The 18,911-nt window shown below is 36.3% G+C and overlaps 1 protein-coding gene across 2 annotated transcripts in view; it reads right to left on the reverse strand.

The window, feature by feature from the left end:
- Positions 1-18,911, reverse strand: part of RYK (receptor like tyrosine kinase) — a 91,040-nt gene that overhangs the window by 20,481 nt on the left and 51,648 nt on the right. Inside the window, exons 7-10 of one of the 2 annotated variants that reach the window (XM_050779622.1) lie at positions 15,467-15,567; positions 12,231-12,356; positions 9,206-9,292; positions 3,457-3,526 (exon numbers count right to left, since the gene is read on the reverse strand). In XM_050779622.1, coding sequence (XP_050635579.1) covers positions 3,457-3,526; positions 9,206-9,292; positions 12,231-12,356; positions 15,467-15,567 — 384 coding nt within the window. Of the gene's footprint in view, positions 1-3,456; positions 3,527-9,205; positions 9,293-12,230; positions 12,365-15,465; positions 15,568-18,911 lie in introns of both variants that reach the window. The other variant, XM_050779621.1, reaches the window with a different exon arrangement.

The following is an 18,911-nucleotide window of genomic DNA, read 5'->3' on the forward strand; positions in this document are numbered from 1 at the left end:
AAAGAGCAAGTACACGGAGGAAAAAATACAATCTTCATCTGATTCAATAATCTTTGCATTCCCCCGGACCACTAGACTTTCTCTCCAGAGGAGCAAGGGAGATCACATGGGAGATTACAGAGCCCCTTTCCACCAACTCCCACGAACACCAAAATGACTACGGGTTTACACTCAGGATTAACTTGGGCATACCATGATTTCAGGGTAAACACTGTTGCCCAATCTATTTAACCCACCAAAGATTACTTCTGTTTCTTTCTTTGTGACTGAAATTCATTTAGCAGAGTTAAAGCATTTTATCCATTAGATTGGCTGGATGAGGTCAAATCTTTTATTCCACTACCATAGGATTAAAAATCCACTGGTAGAGGTAACAAACTTCATGAAAATGTTTCAAAGTACAAATGGCTGTTTTTTATTCTGCCCATTTTATAATGAAAAGGAGGATAAAGGGGAAGGTCTGGATCTCTAAGAAGAGTAAATGAAAGCAGGAGGTGCTATAGAGAAGAACGAAGGTAGAGGAAGGGTAGGTTCTGTGGGGCTTGATGTAGGAACTGCCTCTAATTCTCAGTCTTTTTGAGGGTGCTTGCAGAGGGAGAGCTGTGAGGCATTTGGTGGAAGTGTTCACCATCAAGCATCCCTGGGCCAATGAAGGGGCCAAACCACAAGCAGAAATAGCTCAAGAGTACTTTGACACGAAGCACTTCTAATGAAATTAGAATAGGTTGATATCTTTTATTTATACAGCTATTTTCACTTATAATAAAATTATTTTCATAAATTCCAGGGGAAAAATGTGTGAAAAGAAAGGATTTCAAAATGCTTTAAAACACCTCAATACTTGTAAAATCCTTAACCATGGAATGTTAAAACATGAAGCAAACATGCTGTATTACATACCACAACCAGCTACAAAGGTAAAATCTGAAAACAGGTGTCTTTTCTTGCTGAATGTATTGGGTTTACTTGATAAATTCTATAATATGATCTCTGAAGATCATTTCATTTTCATTCTTTCTACCTAACACAGTTCCAAGTGCAAAATGGGTACTGAATGAATTAGAATAAAAGAATGAACAAACAAATACATAAGTATAGCTATGAATAGTCTATACATATCAGGGATCAAAACCAAATGTGTGATAGGCCCTGGTCACCTTAAAAATGAAATGAACTGCTACAGCAAATGGAAAGAATAATATACTTTCTACATATTGACAATGTGTTTTATTCACTGTAACTAGGAGTCCTGCTATCACCTCATAGAAGGAAGAACTATTAAGCATAATCAAGCTATAACCTACCTTTACAAGACTTTCCTCAAGACTGAATGCCCAGTATCAAATAACCCCAATTTAGTATGTCATGTCATCCCCTAAGGACCTCCTGAGACTACTAATTCATCCTGGTGGGATGCTGCAAAACTTTACAATCTAAAACTGCATGAGACACAACACGGCAAATGCTTGCACTGAGCATTTTTCAGCCAAGGCATCTTTAGGGCTACAGTGAATATAAAACTGTTTCTTGGGAAAATTCTGGCTTTCTCTACACTTATCCCTGCTACTCATGTCTGTGCTGAGGTGATGCAAACCTTTCACTGGGGTAAAAACATTGGCTAGGTACCTAAGTAATAGGGTAACAGTATACACTAGGATTAAACACCTTTGGCCCTTCTCCCTAGAGTCAGTGTAATAGACCATTAAGCACTTTCAACACTGCCAAAAAGGACAATATTCCAACTGTTTCCTTCCCTTCTGCTACTGCGATTATCAACTTTTAGCGTTTCCTTCACCCTTGGTTGCCCAGAAGCTAGGAGATGTTTTATGTTCAGTTACAGTAAAAATATTTGTTCTCCTTACTGCTGGCTTATTGGTTTTCTTTTCTACCACCACAATGCCCAAAAACTCAGTTTCATTTTCATTATCATTTTATTTATCTTACTATGGCTACATTCTTTTTAGGTCCTCAAATTCTTTTGAATATGAACCAAAACATAACCAAATTCAAGAGTAAGACTCTGGGTAGTCACCTTATTTTTCAGCAGAACTCAAGGAACTGTCTAAATTATACAGAAATTAAAATGTATTTTTTCAGAAGCCCATAAACATCTTCCAACAGGGATGACTACAGTTCTATTTTTAAACATATGTGATCAAATTTTCAGCAGACATACAAATTATGTTGACTCTACATAGTGCTTTAAAAAAAACTTGCTCTAATGTTGATACTGTCACACATTATGATGTTATATTTAAGCTGTTTCTGGCTCAAACGGTAGAAGTTTTTGTTATAGTTCTGTGAACAGCACCAATATCAAGCTTTTAAAAAAGGTCTTCATGGCCGGGTGCAGTGGCTCACGCCTGTAATCTCAGCACTTTGGGAGGCCAAGGCGGGTGGATTACGAGGTCAGGAGATCGAGACCATCCTGGCTAACACGGTGAAATCCCGTCTCTACTAAAAATACAAAAAATTAGCCGGGCATGGTAGGGGGCGCCTATAGTCCCAGCTACTCAAGAGGCTGAGGTAGGAGAACGGTGTGAACCAGGGAGGTGGAGATTGCAGTGAGCTGAGATGCACCACCGCACTCTGGCCTGGGTGACAGAGCGAGACTCCGTCTCAAAAAGAAGAAAAAACAAAAAGAAAAAGGTCTTCATACAGAACTATAAGTATTTTTTTTTAAATCATGCCATGGCATAATGATTGTATACCAGAAATTAGTTAAATAAAATGCTGTACGTCCATTCAGTGGACCACTATGTAGCTTCTTTAAATGGCTATATGGATTTACAGTTGCCAACATCAAAAGTCAGATACACTGTTTTGTTAAATTAAGAAGCATGTTAGTTTTGTCAAAGACAACAATGGTATTATGATTATAAAGAAAAATATATTCTTTTTATTGAAAATAAATGCTGGATATGCAATAAAAGTACTCAGATGTCTAATTTATGGTGAAATATTTATATACACGAATATATAGATACTAATATCTAGAGATATAAATCTCATAAACATACACAACACAGAAAATATGGCAAAATGTTAACTATCATTGCATCTAGAAGGAAAATTTATTCATGTTTATTGTACTTGACTTTGAGGTCCTATACGTTCAAAATCTCATAACAAATATTTTTTAACATATGTAAACAATCATCCTATTTTGTAAAGGGAAATATGCACATAAAATGTATAAATTATTTCTGGGAAGATTAGCTAGATTAGCTATGATTATCTAGATGTGGGCTTACATACTATTCTTTGTTTTCTTTATACTTTGTTAAGTTTTGTACAGTGAGAATGCATTTCACTTTTATATTCAGAAAAAAAAAAATTAAGCTATTCCACAAAGCGTTCAATTCAGAAGTCATCACAATGTCCTGCACATAAAAATGATGCAGCATCAAGTGTTGCCACGCTCAACACCAAAATGCTGGTGGTTTCTCCTCTCACCTGTGATGAAGACCTCGCAGCTTACAGCTTTCAGTGAGCATCATTGTCACCTGAATTTCAGAAGCTTGATCTATATATAAAGAAAAGAAATTGTCTTGAATAATAATACTACATATATGGCATTAACATTTTCTGCTATTAGTAAATAATTATCTTGGACTATAAGGTAGGTAGGTTTTCATTATAAGTTACAGGTAAATCTAAATAGATCTAGATAAAAATTCTACTGCAGTCTCATTAAACAAGTCAATTTTCCCAGAAATTTTTATATTAAAATCAATTAAGTTTCCATAAACAAAGCAGAAAATGCAATAACATACTGGAAAAATATATGCAACACATAAGGCATATATATTGCTAACTTCCTTTTTTCCTATTTAAATAGCTCATATAAATCAATAAGGAAAAAATTTGAAAAAGAGGCAGAGGATATAAACACACAGTTTATTGAGAAAAAAAAAAACAAATGACACACAATACAAAACGACTGATAGCCTCAGTCCTAAGTAAAGAAGTGAAAATTAAACCAGTAGATGCCATTTCCCCTGTCAAATTGAAACACAAAAAATTCCACTATCTACTATTGAGAGTTTCGGCAACAGTGTGAGAAAACAGGCTCATCAATAGTACCTTGGATAGGTAGAGAAAGCAACAGGTAACAAAATTTTGAAATGCAGATATACCTTGCATCATCAATCTCACTGTTAACAGATATAGTCACAAAAGCTCATCTACGTATAATGTAACAAGAGCACTGTTCAGTGGCAAAAAACTCAACCACCAAAGTACCCATTAACAAAGAACTAATTAAACTGACACAATGGGATACTATGCGGCTACTTTTAAAAAATGAGATAGGGCTACATGTACTGACAGAGGAAGATCTCTAAGGTATATTAAATTTCAAAAACAAGGTACAACTTGTGTTTACATATCCTAATATTTCTTACATATTAAGGAATTGTTTATGTATGATGGCTACTTTTCAAGATGGGAGAATTTACGTTTTCTATTCTGTTTATACTTTCTAACCCAACAAACATTACAGGTATAAAATGACTACAAAAGTTATGATTGGAGATTATGGCATATTCTGTTGCTTGCTTCTTTTTACTTCTCTGTGGTTAAAAACAAACAAAAAGAACTAATAATACAGTAGTAAAAATTAGTTAACTTTCATATGATAACCAAAATTAGAATTATGCCATTTTACTTTTAGCTTCTAAACTTACGGTTTTTGGTCCAAAGTAGCAAAACAGAACAAATTAACTTTTAGGTCAAAGTTTTTGAAACAAAAACATGATAATGCAATTTACCAATATCTTTAAGTCTACATCTCCAAAGGAATTTTTAGGCCTTCAAATATTTGTACAAATCCACAAGGATTCCTCATCTTATAGGGAACACAACCTTAATAGTAAAAAGGAATTTCTCCACTACTTGAAAAGAATATTTCTTATTATAAAATTGCAAATGCAGCCAGGTGCAGTGGTTCACACCTGTAATACCACCACTTTGGGAGGCTGAAGCAGGGGGATCACTTAAAGCCAGGAGTTCAAGACCAGCCTGAGTTGGAACACAACAAGCCCCCATCTCTATTAAAAAAAGTTTTTTAATTAGTTGGACATGGTGGTACACACTGGCAGTCCCACCCACTGAGGGGGCTGAAGCTGGAGGATGCTTGAGCCAAGGAGGTCAAGGTTGCAGTGAGCCACGATTGCACCACACTGCAGTCCAGCCTGGGCAACAGAGCAAGACCCTGTCTCCCAAAATAATAATAATAAACAAATAAGAAGTGAGTTTGAATTTTAAAAAATAGTTTTTAAATGTTAAAACAAACTTAATAGTATAAAATACTATTTATTCTTAAAAACCCTTTCAAAGAAACCCAAAATGAATTTTTACATCAGTAGTAAAAACAGCAATAACAATTTGTAAAGCTCAGGCTGGCAACATGGTGAAACCCCATCTCTACAAAAAAAAAGTAAGCAGGGTGTGGTGGCGCACACCTGTAGTCCCAGCTACTCAGGTGGCTGAGGTAGGGGGATTGCTTGAGCCCAGGAGGTTGAGGTAGGGGGACTGCTTGAGCCCAGGAGGTTGAGCTATGATTGCGCCACTGCACTCCAGCCTGGGCGACAAAGTGAGACCCTGGCTATAAATAAATTAATTAAATAATAATTTATAAAGCTTCGGACCAATGCAATAAGAGGCAGAAAGAAATATGAAAGACTGGCAAAGCCAAGATTCATATTCTAGACCCACCTACGAAAATGCTGAACCAACAATAAAACCCATCCCACTGAATTCAGATACTATGATTGTCACATTTGGTCTTTAAATGTGGAACTGTCAAAGCTGAGAAATCTCAAATTTCATTTACTTCCACATCTACCCATTGGAATCTCATTCCTACTTCACTTCTCTTGCTTCACTTCCATTACTTGCTACTAAGTGTTCCCTTTCCAAGCAGCTTCTCTTAGTTAAGACTATTGTAGGAATGTAAAATGGGTGGACAAAAAGCCAAGGATCTGAAACATTCGATACTTCTTTGGAAAAGGTGCTTCATACCAATGTGTGCCGGAATAAACTCTACGTGTCTACAAACTGCTTAAAATGCTGTGGGATTTCTTAGTAAATGGCAGAATGTGCCTTTATTACTCTTTCTATAACCTAAATAATTTCTAATGAAATTATGGCCAGGACTACTGGGGGCTAGTAGGATCTTTTCAAGACTGAAAACTAGTAATAGTTGTAGGTCCCCGCCCAGTTAAAAAGACTTTACTATTCCCTCAACTGGTAAGGAGATCTAAGTACAACAAATGGTAATTTCAGAATGTGTCATTTTGTACTTACTTTTTTCAAGTTTTTAATTTTGATAAGCATGTTCTATTAAAGCAAAGGATGCTTGAATGATGATCTAAGAAAACTCAATTGAAGATAAAATAACTTTTATCCATTTAGTAAGAAAAACTCATTTTCTTGGATTCCTTTCCCAGTCTCAATAGTCTTTTAATTTTACATAATGAAAGGTCTATCTTCAAGATGTATACATTTGAAAAGGGTACTAATTAAATATATTCTAAAAGTTACAAGGATGCACAAAATGATTTTTAAAAACAAGCACTTGTTTACTTACAAAACTATAAAAATTTAGTAGCTACAATAAAGAAAATAAGAATTTAATACCAATAAACCCAAACTGATTCGCTTATTTTATGGAATTCAATTTCACAATATTTACTGTGTAAGATTCAGGCTGCTAATTTCAATCTCCAGAAATTTATACTGGAGTATCTATGAAGTCTCTGTAAAAAAAATTATGAATATTTTTAAAAGTCAAACTCCAATTTTCTACTTATGCCTAAAGGCAAAGGTCAGTGCTTTCTAAAACACTTTTTTTTTTTTTTGTATTTTATGCTACACTTCTAATTGTGCAACATGTAACAAAGTATACAGATTTGTGAGACTTTGGTCAGCTCTATGTGGCTACAACAAAATCTAAAAACAGAATTCCAAAATAATCAATCTCAGAGACAGTCATGTGGTGCTATCTCTCTAACAAATTCGAGGCAAGTATCCTGGTCAACGCACTTCCCCTCTGTCCCCCATAAGGACTCACTGTGCTTTCTCTTATTTCCGCACAACTCACAAAGAACATTATAATTACAGAGGTAAAGCATAGAAACAACCAGTGACTACAGGTCAAGCATATACGGAAAGAGAAGTCTTATCTCGTGAAACAGTCCAAGTATACTCATTGTGTTTTCTTATCACTATTATTTCCTTTTATCTCCCCTTCCAATCCTAAATCAACCCAACTTTGTATAAAAACCTCCTGCCTTAATTCAGAACAAGTCAATAATAGCTCAGTTCCACACAGTCTATAGAATACTTACAAACCCCAGAAGAAATATTTGAATTAAGGAGACTCCTTAGGAAAAAAAAAATGAGAAAAGAGTAACAAAAGGCTGTTGTTTAATAACCTTATGGCTCAAATTTTACATTTACAAAAAGTAATATGTAAACTCTCCCAGTTAGAAAACCTACTGGGACCTAACTTACACTTAGTCTCAGTCAAAGGACAAGAAGGGATGGACCTAACATAAATATTCCCCTTTAAAAGTGTTTTTGGTGCTGGGAAGGGGTGAATGAATAAAATAAATATTGAATGATACAGTAAGTTAAACCATTTATTTAGACAAGATCAAAGAGGTGTGTGTGTATGGACGTATTTGCAGCAGCCTTAAACAAACAACTTTGTTCAATTAAAAGCAATTCCAAAGATTTTTTGTTAGATTGGCACAAGCCAACTTTTTACAAACAATAAACATAAACCCTTCGTACTTCCCATGTATTCCTTTAAGTAAATTTAGAAACAATTCTTATAAATTAACTTCATAAACTGTAAAATTTTATCACTTTTTACTCACAGAACTGAATTTAGTCTTCCCTTCAGTTTCTGAAGGCAAAGTGCCAAATTTGTTTTTAGAAATTATTACTATGCCTTCTCAATTTACATCAGACCTGACAGACATTAAGTACCCTATAAATTATCACATTTTTCTTTCTCTCTAAATAAGCAAATAAGACTTACTTCAGAATTACTATTATCATTTTTTAAAATTAAAACAGGATCTTGCTCTGTCACCTAGGCTGGAGTACAGTGGCATGATCAGGGGTCACTGCAACCTTGAATTCCTGGGCTCAAGCAATCCTCCTACCTCACCCTCCTGAGTAGCTGAGACACAGGCATATGCTACCACACCGAGCTAATTTTTTTTTTTTTTTTGTAGAGACAGGGGTCTTGCTATATTGCCCAGGCTGATCTTGAACCTATGGGCTCAAGCAATCCTCCTGCCTTAGCCTCCCAAAGCATTGAGATTACAATTGCGAGCCACTGCATGCAGCTCTTAATTCAGAATTATTTAAGCTTTTACAAGTATCTGTTGTAATTACAATTCTAATATTTTTTAAAGTCTTGCTAATCTACCAGTAATAGGAAATAAGCCATATGCCTGCATAAGTAACACTGTAGTATCTCGATAGGGAATCTTTAATTAAATAACTTATATACATCAATAAATTAAAAATTAGGTATCACATTTCAAATGATGGCCCAAAAGAATAATATTTAGTAAAAACAGGTATTCTGTTCATGACAATATAAACCAGTGCTATCTTTTAGAGGACAATCTAACAATATCTATTAATTTTTTTTTTTTTTTTTTGAGACAGAGTCTCACTCTGTCGCCCAGGCTGGAGTGCAGTGGCATGATCTCGGCTCACTGCATCCTCCGCCTACTGGATTTGAGCAATTCTCACGCCTCAGCCTTCTGAGTAGCTGGGATTACAGGTGTAAGCACTGCACCTGGGCTCTATTAAAATTTTAAATGTACACACCCTTAGGCCAGCAATTCCAACTATGGCTATACCTGCAAAAGTATACCAACATTAGATATAGTAACAATGAAATCAAGTGGATGCAGTTTGACTTGCAATTAACTGAGTAATATCTAACAAATGTCTCATGTCTTAATTTAGCAGACTTCTGTTTTTCTATACCTAATGAGAACCACCCAAATTTCCAAAACAATTAGGCTCCTATAAGATAATTTTTGTTTTAAGCTAAATTAACATGGATTGATTTAAAAGGTATGGCACACACTGGGGAACTGAGATAGAATTTTGCTGGCATGAGCCACCTGAGACAGAAGAGCATCACGGAAATACTATGGAAAAAAGATCCTACCTTTAACTGTTTTGACAAATGCTTGTTTTTCTTTATTTGGATCTTTTTCATCTATTAAAATCCCATGGAAAATACGCCCAAAAGTACCTAAAAGGAAAAGTAATAATTAATGAGATCATATAACCTTCATAAAATTATAGTACGAAACTTTCTGGCACAATATAATATAAAACAAAAATAACAAGGGCATATGTGATCAACAACATTATTCTAGCCCTAGAGTAAAAAGACCCAAATCTTTGGTTTTAACAACTGTTAAAAGTTTTTTGTAACTATTACACACCTTGTTTTCAGAAACACCATATTTAAACTAAGTATATGAAAATTTTCTGAATTATACTAAATAAACTAATGATATAGCCAGGAGCACTGGAGCTCAGTAATGAAGTATCCACAATGGCATTTATGAGTTTCTAGGCTTAGCCTCAGAGAAATGACGAAAAGACAAAAATGAACTTTCCTCTCTACTGCAGAGCCTTAAAAAGTAGCTTCAAGGGAAGGCCAAGGGGTACAAGTTTTGGATCCAGACAGTCCTAGGTTCCATTCCTTCTACCACTCTCTCCTCAGAAGGTCTCAGACAAGCCAATTAGACTCTCGGTTCACTAGTAAAATGTGTTCCTAAAAACTCTTAGCATGAGAAGAGGCTGGGCGCAGTGGCTCATGCCTGTAATCCCAGCACTTTGGGAGGCCGAGGCGGGTGGATCACGAGGTCAGGAGATCGAGACCGTCCTGGCTAACACGGTGAAACCCTGTCTCTACTAAAAATACAAAAAAATTAGCTGGGCGTAGTGGCAGGCACCTGTTGTCCCAGCTACTTGGGAGGCTGAGACAGGAAAATGGCGTGAACCTGGGAGGTGGAGCTTGCAGTGAGCCAAGATTGCGCCACTGCACTCCAGCCGGGGCAACAGAGAGAGACTCCGTCTCAAAAAACAAAAACAAAAACAAAAAACTCTTATAGTAATAAGAGAAGTTAGTTATGACCTTTGGGGGTGCTGGGGAAGGAGTGATTAAAAATGAACTAAGAAAATCCACCTAGATTTTATTACCAATTTTGTAATTGCCCATAAAAAGCTCCCAAACAAGATGATCACTGAAAATCAATCTCATTTTACTCTTTTTCACTAGAAAATTGTTTACTTTCCTTCCTTCACAATTTAAAAGATAAGCTTGCAAATAGTTTCACTTAGATGCGGCTGCCATGCATACAAATAGGCTTGCTCTAATGCCTTTCGCTCTATGAGGTGGAGTTGTCTGTATCCATATATCAGGTCTCACTGGGGCCTAGAGACAGAGTAACTTGTATGCTCCAGGCAGAAAAGACTTTGGATAATCTTAATTTAAGACATTTTGCTTGAAGCTGAGTAAATACCTTCAAACACTCTAGTCAATACATAGAGCGACACACCCTGACCTGTCTTCCTCACAAAGGTTCTCCCTTCTCTCTCCACCCAAGTTCACCTTGCTTGACTGAGCTTTGTAACTCTCTTGCACTGCAGCGCTGCAAAATCTCCTGTCTCCTCTTCCCAGTACCTAGTCCCATTTTTAAATATTGCTGCCAAACATAGATTTACATATACTTAAAAACAACGGATATAAGGAACATACACAAAAATATGTATGTACATATTACTTTACCACAATGTTACAGCAATTCACATTCCTACCAGCAACGTAAAAGAGTGTGTGTTCCTCCATACCCCCGTCAACCTAGAAATTATTTTTACTTTTTCACAGTCTAACGTAAAACAAAAATCGCATGTAACTATTGTTTTCTTTGCATTTATCAGATTTCCAGTGAACCTGACCACCTTTTTAAATGTTAATCAGCCACCATATTTTCTTTTCTGAAATCAAAAGAATTTTAAAATAAACTACTATGGGCCTAAAAAGACCAAAAAAGAAAAACTCTACCTGGTTCAGAATTCCTTCTTCTCAAACCATACCACTACAACAGATTGCCTATTCTATCCCACTCAGAGCCCAAAAGAAACTGCAAACATAACATTATTAACTGATCTCTCTTTTTTTTATTCTTTAGGAAATGCTACCTGGTCTACTTACTCTCTTCACATTGCAAACAGATCTGCAAACTAGTTATGCTTAGAAATCAGTCAACTGTAACAAGTGGCGATCATGCATTTTAAGACATATCAGAAAATCTGCTTCCATTAATTACCATTTGCTAGTGGGGACAATTTAAGTACCTGACTTAGTTGTGATTGACCTAAATGTGTCCCAACCAGCAAAGGAATACATAAGGAGGACTCAAAAGTATCCAAAGCATTCCAAGCTGAATTACGGTGGGAGTAAAAAAGTAATTCTCTATTTAACAACATGAAGAGCTCAGTGCAGTATTTTATTATTAATTTCTGTCCTCTTCTTTCAGCATCTCCCTAATCAACATCCTCCAACTCAAAAAGGAAAGCAAGGCCCAGTGAGAGGGGAAGGGAAGCATACTAATACCCGGCAAACACTATTATGTGTTAGTTCATTTACTGTACCTAATTTCATCTCATCTTTATAACTAGTCTAAGAGATGACAACGCAGTCCAAATTTATAGAAGAGGAAGCTGGAGACTGAAGACATTATGTGATTTCTCCAGTCACACAGAGAATAAAATGTGGGATTAGAATTTAGGACCAAAACCAAAGCCCATGTCCACTCCTTACACTACAACCCCTAAGTCATCTGTCAGAGAGAAGGTAACTTAGAATATTTCAAAGAGACCTGCCAGGTAGTAATCATTTTAAATAAAAACTAAACAGATAATACACCTTAAACATAGCAAACAATAATACACATGCTTTAATATACTTGAAAATAAAGAACTGTACCAAAGTTGTACAAGGCACATTAAAGTATAAAGAAAAAATAAAAATAATTTTGTAAGAGAAAAACCATACACTGCTTCTTATCCTTATCTTAGACACAAAACGAGATGAAAGTTTTTAAATTTTTGAAAAAAGTGTTTATAGTGGTAACATTAAATCATACTTAAAAAACTGACTTTGAGATAATAAATACCTTCTTGGAGTACATCTTTTAGAGTTATCCTCTCCCTGGATATTGCTATATCCTTCACCTTGGCTTTGGCTTCCAGAAGAGTGACACTTCTCAAGTCGTTCTTCTCTATCCGCAAGGTAGGATAACCTAAGGAGCCAACAAAGCCAAACCAAGCAATATAAATACCCTTATTATGGTATTGGGGTCAACTAGTTCAGTTAGAACCTCAGGACGCAAGTCGCAGGAATGAGTGTAAGAATCATAAAAGGAAACAGGCATATATATGAACTAGGAGAGTTATTTGAAGCCCACACTAAATGTTAAAGAAATGTCTTCTCGCCCACCACAACACTATTCCAAAATGTTAAAATTCTAAACTGCAACAAGAAATCCTAAAAATAGCATTACCATGACCACCACTTCAATTGCCTTTTAGCCAAATGAAACAAGCTTGACCTGTGAAATTTCATTTAATCCCTCTTATGGACAGTTTTTCTCCCAAAAGATTTTCTAATATAATCTCATAACAAACCAACTTTTCAAATGAAGATTTTTTTCAAACATCTCATTTGAAAAGTTGGTTTGTTTGAACAAACAAAAAGTTTCAAACAAAAAGTTATTTTTGTCTGCAAAGGCTTTGTTTACAAACAAAATACATAATCAATTTAATTATTCTGGTAATCCTAGCAAAACCATTGTGAGATTCAAATTTATTAAGTTCCCTTAATTCCCATTCATTCTTAATTCAATGACAGCAAAAACAGAATTTAGTTACAAATTAGTTTTCACTTCAAGAAAAAAAATGTTAGAATAAAAGGAAAATCTGGTGTTAGCAAGTAGAAGTTGCAATGGCATCTCTAATGATTTATTAGCTTTAGCAGATATTGGGAAGAAACCTCCCCTCAAAATTAGTGGACCTACGCAATGATCATCGATGGTTGTCAGGAGAACCATATGAAAAGTTTTGGGCAACTTTACAAAGGATGTAGGCTGACACCACCTGAAACCACTGATTGGCAGCAGTTTGACTGTGATAGACTATCTAGGTGTGTGGAGTACATGCGAATGTTTATGTTTAATTCTACTTGGAGTTCTCTTAGTTTCTTGGATCTGTGATCTGTTGCGCTCTGTTATCTTAGAATATTCTTGGCTACTATGTCTTCAAATAATTTTTTCTTCCTCTTTTTCTATCTGTAAACAAATGTATTTCTATTGACCTTTTTAAAAAGTGTTTGTTTTTAGCATATATATGGTAAGTAAATTATCTAGTTCCTTACGGTAATGGCCACAATTACAAACAAGTAAATTTCTTATTGATGGCAACAATCTTTAAAAGATAAATTTATTTCCTTTGACTTTATTTATTTATTTATTTATTTATTGAGATGGAGTCTCACTCTGTTGCCCAGGCTGTAGTGCAGTGGCGCGATCTCGGCTCACCGCAAGCTCCGCCTCCTGGGTTCCCGCCATTCTCCTGCCTCAGTTTCCCGAGTAGCTGGGACTACAGGCGCAAGTCACCATGCCCAGCTAATTTTTTGTATTTTTAGTAGAGACAGGGTTTCACTATCTTAGCCAGGATGGTCTCGATCTCCTGACCTCGTGTTCTGCCGGCCTCAGCCTCCCAAAGTGCTGGGATTACTGGCGTGAGCCACCATACCCGGCCCCTTTGACTTTTTTAAGAAAGTATTTTAGCATATATAACAACAATTACCTGCCTCTTTGAGGTCATATATAACAATTAAGAATCCATTCTAATGAGCCAAGATTGAGATCTAAATATCAAATGCAATGATGTGCCTGTTCTGAGTAGCTTAAACTACTTTCACATCTATCGTATTTCCTAAAAAGCATATATTTCTTTCTTCATTAGTGGGAAGAGTAGCTGCTATTATTATTTCCCTTAAATTTCGTTTACTCCATTATGCATTCTCCCCCTCCTTTTTCTTGCCACTGTCTTATTGAAGAAACTGGGTCGGCTACCCTGGAAAATGTTTGGCTTCTACTTCTTCAAGTAGTATTTCCTATAAACTGTAAGTCAGGTCTATAACCTTGATTAGATCCAGGTTAACTTGTAGGGGGTGCAGTAGGGAGAGAAAAGAACGCTCCATGAATGGTACATAATATCCTTGGGTACAAAATATCTAGGTCCCTACTTTTAGTAACACTGAGTTCATCAGTGTATTCAGGTGGTGACAGCCTCATCCCTCAATGGCAGAGTTCCCCATTTTCCTTTTAATCACTGATGATCTTTTTCTGAATCAACTATTTCATCAGGAGTTGCACATGCGATTTTTCTAATTATATAATTCCTTCCACATTTATTAGCTGAGAATCATCTGTAAAGAAACATTTTCTCTCACCCACCACCATCTGGTTACCCTGAAATACAGTTCATGTAGTCAGTTGGTAGAGTAAGGTATTCATTGGAGCCTTAGTTACCTCTCATAATGAACAATTTTGTTAAACAAGGTATTGCTACAAATTTGTGCATTTTTACACATTTTACATCTTAATTCATTATAGTCATTATTCATTTTGATGATCGAATGGTCCCATCTTTAGCCAGTGGGAGTTCTTCAAGTCTTAGCTATTTCCTTGATATCTGACTCAGCAACATGTCCCAGGCTTATCTTGTTCACTTCCTGACCCAGACCTGCAATCAGCCATTTCTCCAAAAAATCCTGGTTCTTTTTCATGGGAGACAGTACTAGAAAACCACAATAGGGCACTGGGTAGAGGACAGATATTCTTCATCTTATTTTACTAAAGAATAAATGCCAGTCCAAAAAAGGAAATCAGATCCGACATTCTCAACTCTCCAGTTGAGAATAACTTCCTATTATGATTAAAAAACAATGTAGTCTTTATCATGGCCCATAAGACCATCAAACAATTCCTCACAATCTAAAGTCTCTGTCTTTATGTAGCTCAATGGTTAATTAAATATAGTTACCTGAAAATCTTCCTTTTGAATTTCTACAGAAGTGACTTAGTAGCCCTTTTAGTATAATAAATCTATGGAAATCTCCCCAAAGCCACACCATTTCTAGCAAACTTAAATTTCATTTCTGACACCTCAATTTTAGAATGTTTCATTCAATGCTCTAGAAAGCAAAAGTTGAAGAGCATACCTCATTTTGCATGCTTTAGATACGATTTACACAACATGTTTCACAAGAACACTAACCATGCAAGACCACTGGGAAGCAGCATAGACAACTTTAGTAAACTGGCTTTAGAATTAAATTAACTCTTACTGGTGATAGGAGTTGCATTGTTGGGTGTGTCAGCTCTCAGATACTGAGTCGTCTGGGTGGATGGCTGAGACAGCCCTTGGGAACTACTGCTGGCACTAATGCTGCAAACAATTTTTGAGAGAAATATTTGACAAGTCAGTTTCAATGAGAAATTTCCTTTTTCCATACATATAAAATGCACATAGCCATTGTAACCAGCCTAAAATCCTGATGGAGACCACAATAATTCATGATGTTCCGTACTGAAATTTTAATCTAACTCCTATAGAGCTCTATTTTTTCTTTCATTTCTATCTCCAAAATCATTAAGCAAGTTCAGCTTATCAAAATTATTCAGAAATGTAGGTACTAGTGCTCAGACACCTCAGATAATTGTCCTGAACTTCACACAAAGATATGTTAGGGAACTACGGATCATCTCTCAAAAAAAGAGCCCATGCCACTCAATTAGATTGCTTTTTAGAAAAGAAGAAGAAAGACAGGGTTGTTTCAATGATGGTCCAATATCAAATGGCCTACAGACAAAGGAAGAGCAAACCAAGTCAAATGTGCCAACATGCTCAGAGCTTAGAAAGGAGTATTGGCCAGGTGTGGTAGCTCACGCCTATAATACCAGCACTTTGGAGGCCAAGGCGGACAGATGACCAGAGGTCAGGAGTTCGACACCAGTCTGGCCTACGTGGCGAAACCTCGTCTCTACTAAAAGTACAAAATTAGCTTGGCATGGTGACGCATGCCTGTAGTCCCAGTTACTCAGGAGGCTGAGGCAGGAGAATTGCTTGAATCTGGAAGGCGGAGGTTGTAGTGAGTCAAGATTACGCCACTGCACTAAAGCCTGGGTGATAAAGCAAGACTCCATCTCAAAAAAAAAAAAAAGTATCAAATTTGGTTTAAGTTCATTTAATCACAATACATTTTGCTGCTTCTACTTCCCCAATCCCTCCTTTTTATCCAACTTCTGGGAAATCTCTAGTACTTGAAGCATTACACCATATTCTCTAAATAATACACAACACTAAGAAGATGACAGGTTCAAATACTGTTGTGTTCAAGATTACTGCAAAGTAATGCTGCTCAAGCATGCAGTTTTGTCTATTCGGGGGGAGAAACCTTGTCTCTTGGGTACATTTCAGTCTCACTGCCTTAGTTCTTATAATTTTGCAGCAGTGGAGACATGAAACATAGAAATTCAGCATGAAGAGTGAAACCAGATGGCAGGATAGATCTTTCAATGTCTCTCTTAGCTACAGGATCAGCAGTGCCCAATCAAGTCTCCAACTTTCCTTAATATGCAAAATCTTTTAACTGACCACTTCCCACATAATAGGTCTGTATTTTCAAAAACTGGTGATTTTAAAAAATACATAATAAAGTCCAGGAGTTTGAGGCCAGCCTGGGCAACATAGTGAGACCCTGTCTCTGAAACAAAACACACACACACACACACACACACACACACACACACACACACACACAAAATGACAAAGGGCTGCTATATAATCTATAACATTTATATATGAAAGTGTATTCTATCAATTTCAAGAGCCCATACAGAAAACTGAAAAATGTAAATATGTAACATCCAGGCAATGAGGATCGTAAGTCTTTATGTAGCCTTTTTATTGCTACTAATACAATATATTACTATCTGCTATTGTAACCAAAACATCTGTAGAAAGTCATAGCAAAAATTAAGATAGGAAGGTCCTGCAATAAACATTTAGAGCGCACTTATAATATGCAAGCCATTCTGCTCAGCACAACCATGGATCTCAAGATACATGTCTGCCTAACGAAATGCCCCTCCAGCATGCCTTCCCTGAATATGTCTATCATTTTAGGTTATCTATCAGGTTGGAGCAAAAGTAAATTGCAAATTGCAGTTTTTGCCATTGCTTTTAACGAAAAAAAAACTGGAATTACTGCACCAACCTGATACTTCTTGTGAAGCTGCAGTTAGCCCTGTTTCCCCAGCAACTCTGCGAAGATACTTTGCAACTCAAAGAGACTATAATAAAGATTCATTAGGCTATCATCTGGTCAGAGTGCTGGAAGAGCTTCTTAGGCTCGATGTTATTCCAGAATTGATCTATATGGGTTTATAATGCAGTGGGTATAGGTCAATATAGAAAAGAGATGAAGAGCATAAACCATGAAGTCAGAACTGCCAGTATCATTGATTACTAGCTGTACGGCCTAGGACAAACTGTTTAATCCTCTGGAACCTCAAATTCCCTGTGGACAGAATGTGCATAATACTATCCTCTGGTAAGACTGCTAAAACGATTACATGAAAAATAAGTAAGTAAAGCATTTAGTGCCTGGCCCTCAAACATATATTCATAATTATTATTACTAATCTATATATACTATAATTATATTAATTATGTGAATATTATGCATCCCCAGTCCTTAGAACAAAAAGCAATTACAGGACTCTGTTTTACAGCCGAGTACCACTCAAAAATCAAACCAGATATCAAAGCTGTTAGAAGTCCAGACTTCAATAATGAGGAGGGGAGAGGAGCATTACCATCCTCAAAAGGGAAGGAAATAAACGGGATTAAGATAATCTACCTCACAGGATTTTTGTGAGGCTCAAATTGTATGAGATATGTGAAAATACTACTTAAATATCTACAACCAACATCACTGATGACTTAAGTGCGCAGACACATTCTCTCCATTAACTGAACAGTAGGTGGCACTCTTGTGCTACCTCAGAATTTTTGAAAAGCCTGTAGGCACACAAAGGTGTTACAGGGACATCTATGTCAATTTTTCACTCCCTCAACAGATATTAAGTGGGTCCCTAAAATAAGCAGAGCACTATGCTAAGTGGTCAGAACAAAATTTTTTTTTGGAATCCAAGACTTACTGTTACGAGTGAAGCAAGAAGCAATTGGGGACCTACCCCTGACATCCATTAAAGTCAACACCTACACAGCTATATCACAAGAGGTAGAAAATGAGATTAAAATGTATATTTGCCAGCACTTAATAGTTTATAGCCAGTCTAAATAAATTATCAATCTGAATAAATTATCTCATTTGATTTTCAAAAGCAAGTAAAATTATGTATGGAGATACTAACCCTGTCTTAGAATGAAGTCAGAACTTTGGGAAAGATCATAATTTTCCTTCAAAACACTTACTACAATTTGTACTTTTCTGTTTTTCTCTGTAACTCCACTTCATCTATTCATTCCACAAATATTTATTAAGTATCTACTACATGTCAGGTACTGTACTGGGTGCTAGAGATATAGCAGTGAACGCAACAGACAAAGATTGTGACCCCTACATTCCAGCAGGGATTTTTTTTGTTTATTTAATGTCTGTCTCACCCAATCAGACTATAAACTCCACAAAGGCAGGCCAAGTGCCTGTTTATTCACCTCTCCTTCCCCAGCACTTAAGCCAGTGCCTGGCACAAGAAGCCCCA

Source organism: Macaca thibetana, chromosome 2 (assembly GCF_024542745.1).
Source record: "Macaca thibetana thibetana isolate TM-01 chromosome 2, ASM2454274v1, whole genome shotgun sequence".
Taxonomy (NCBI): Eukaryota; Metazoa; Chordata; class Mammalia; order Primates; family Cercopithecidae; genus Macaca; species Macaca thibetana.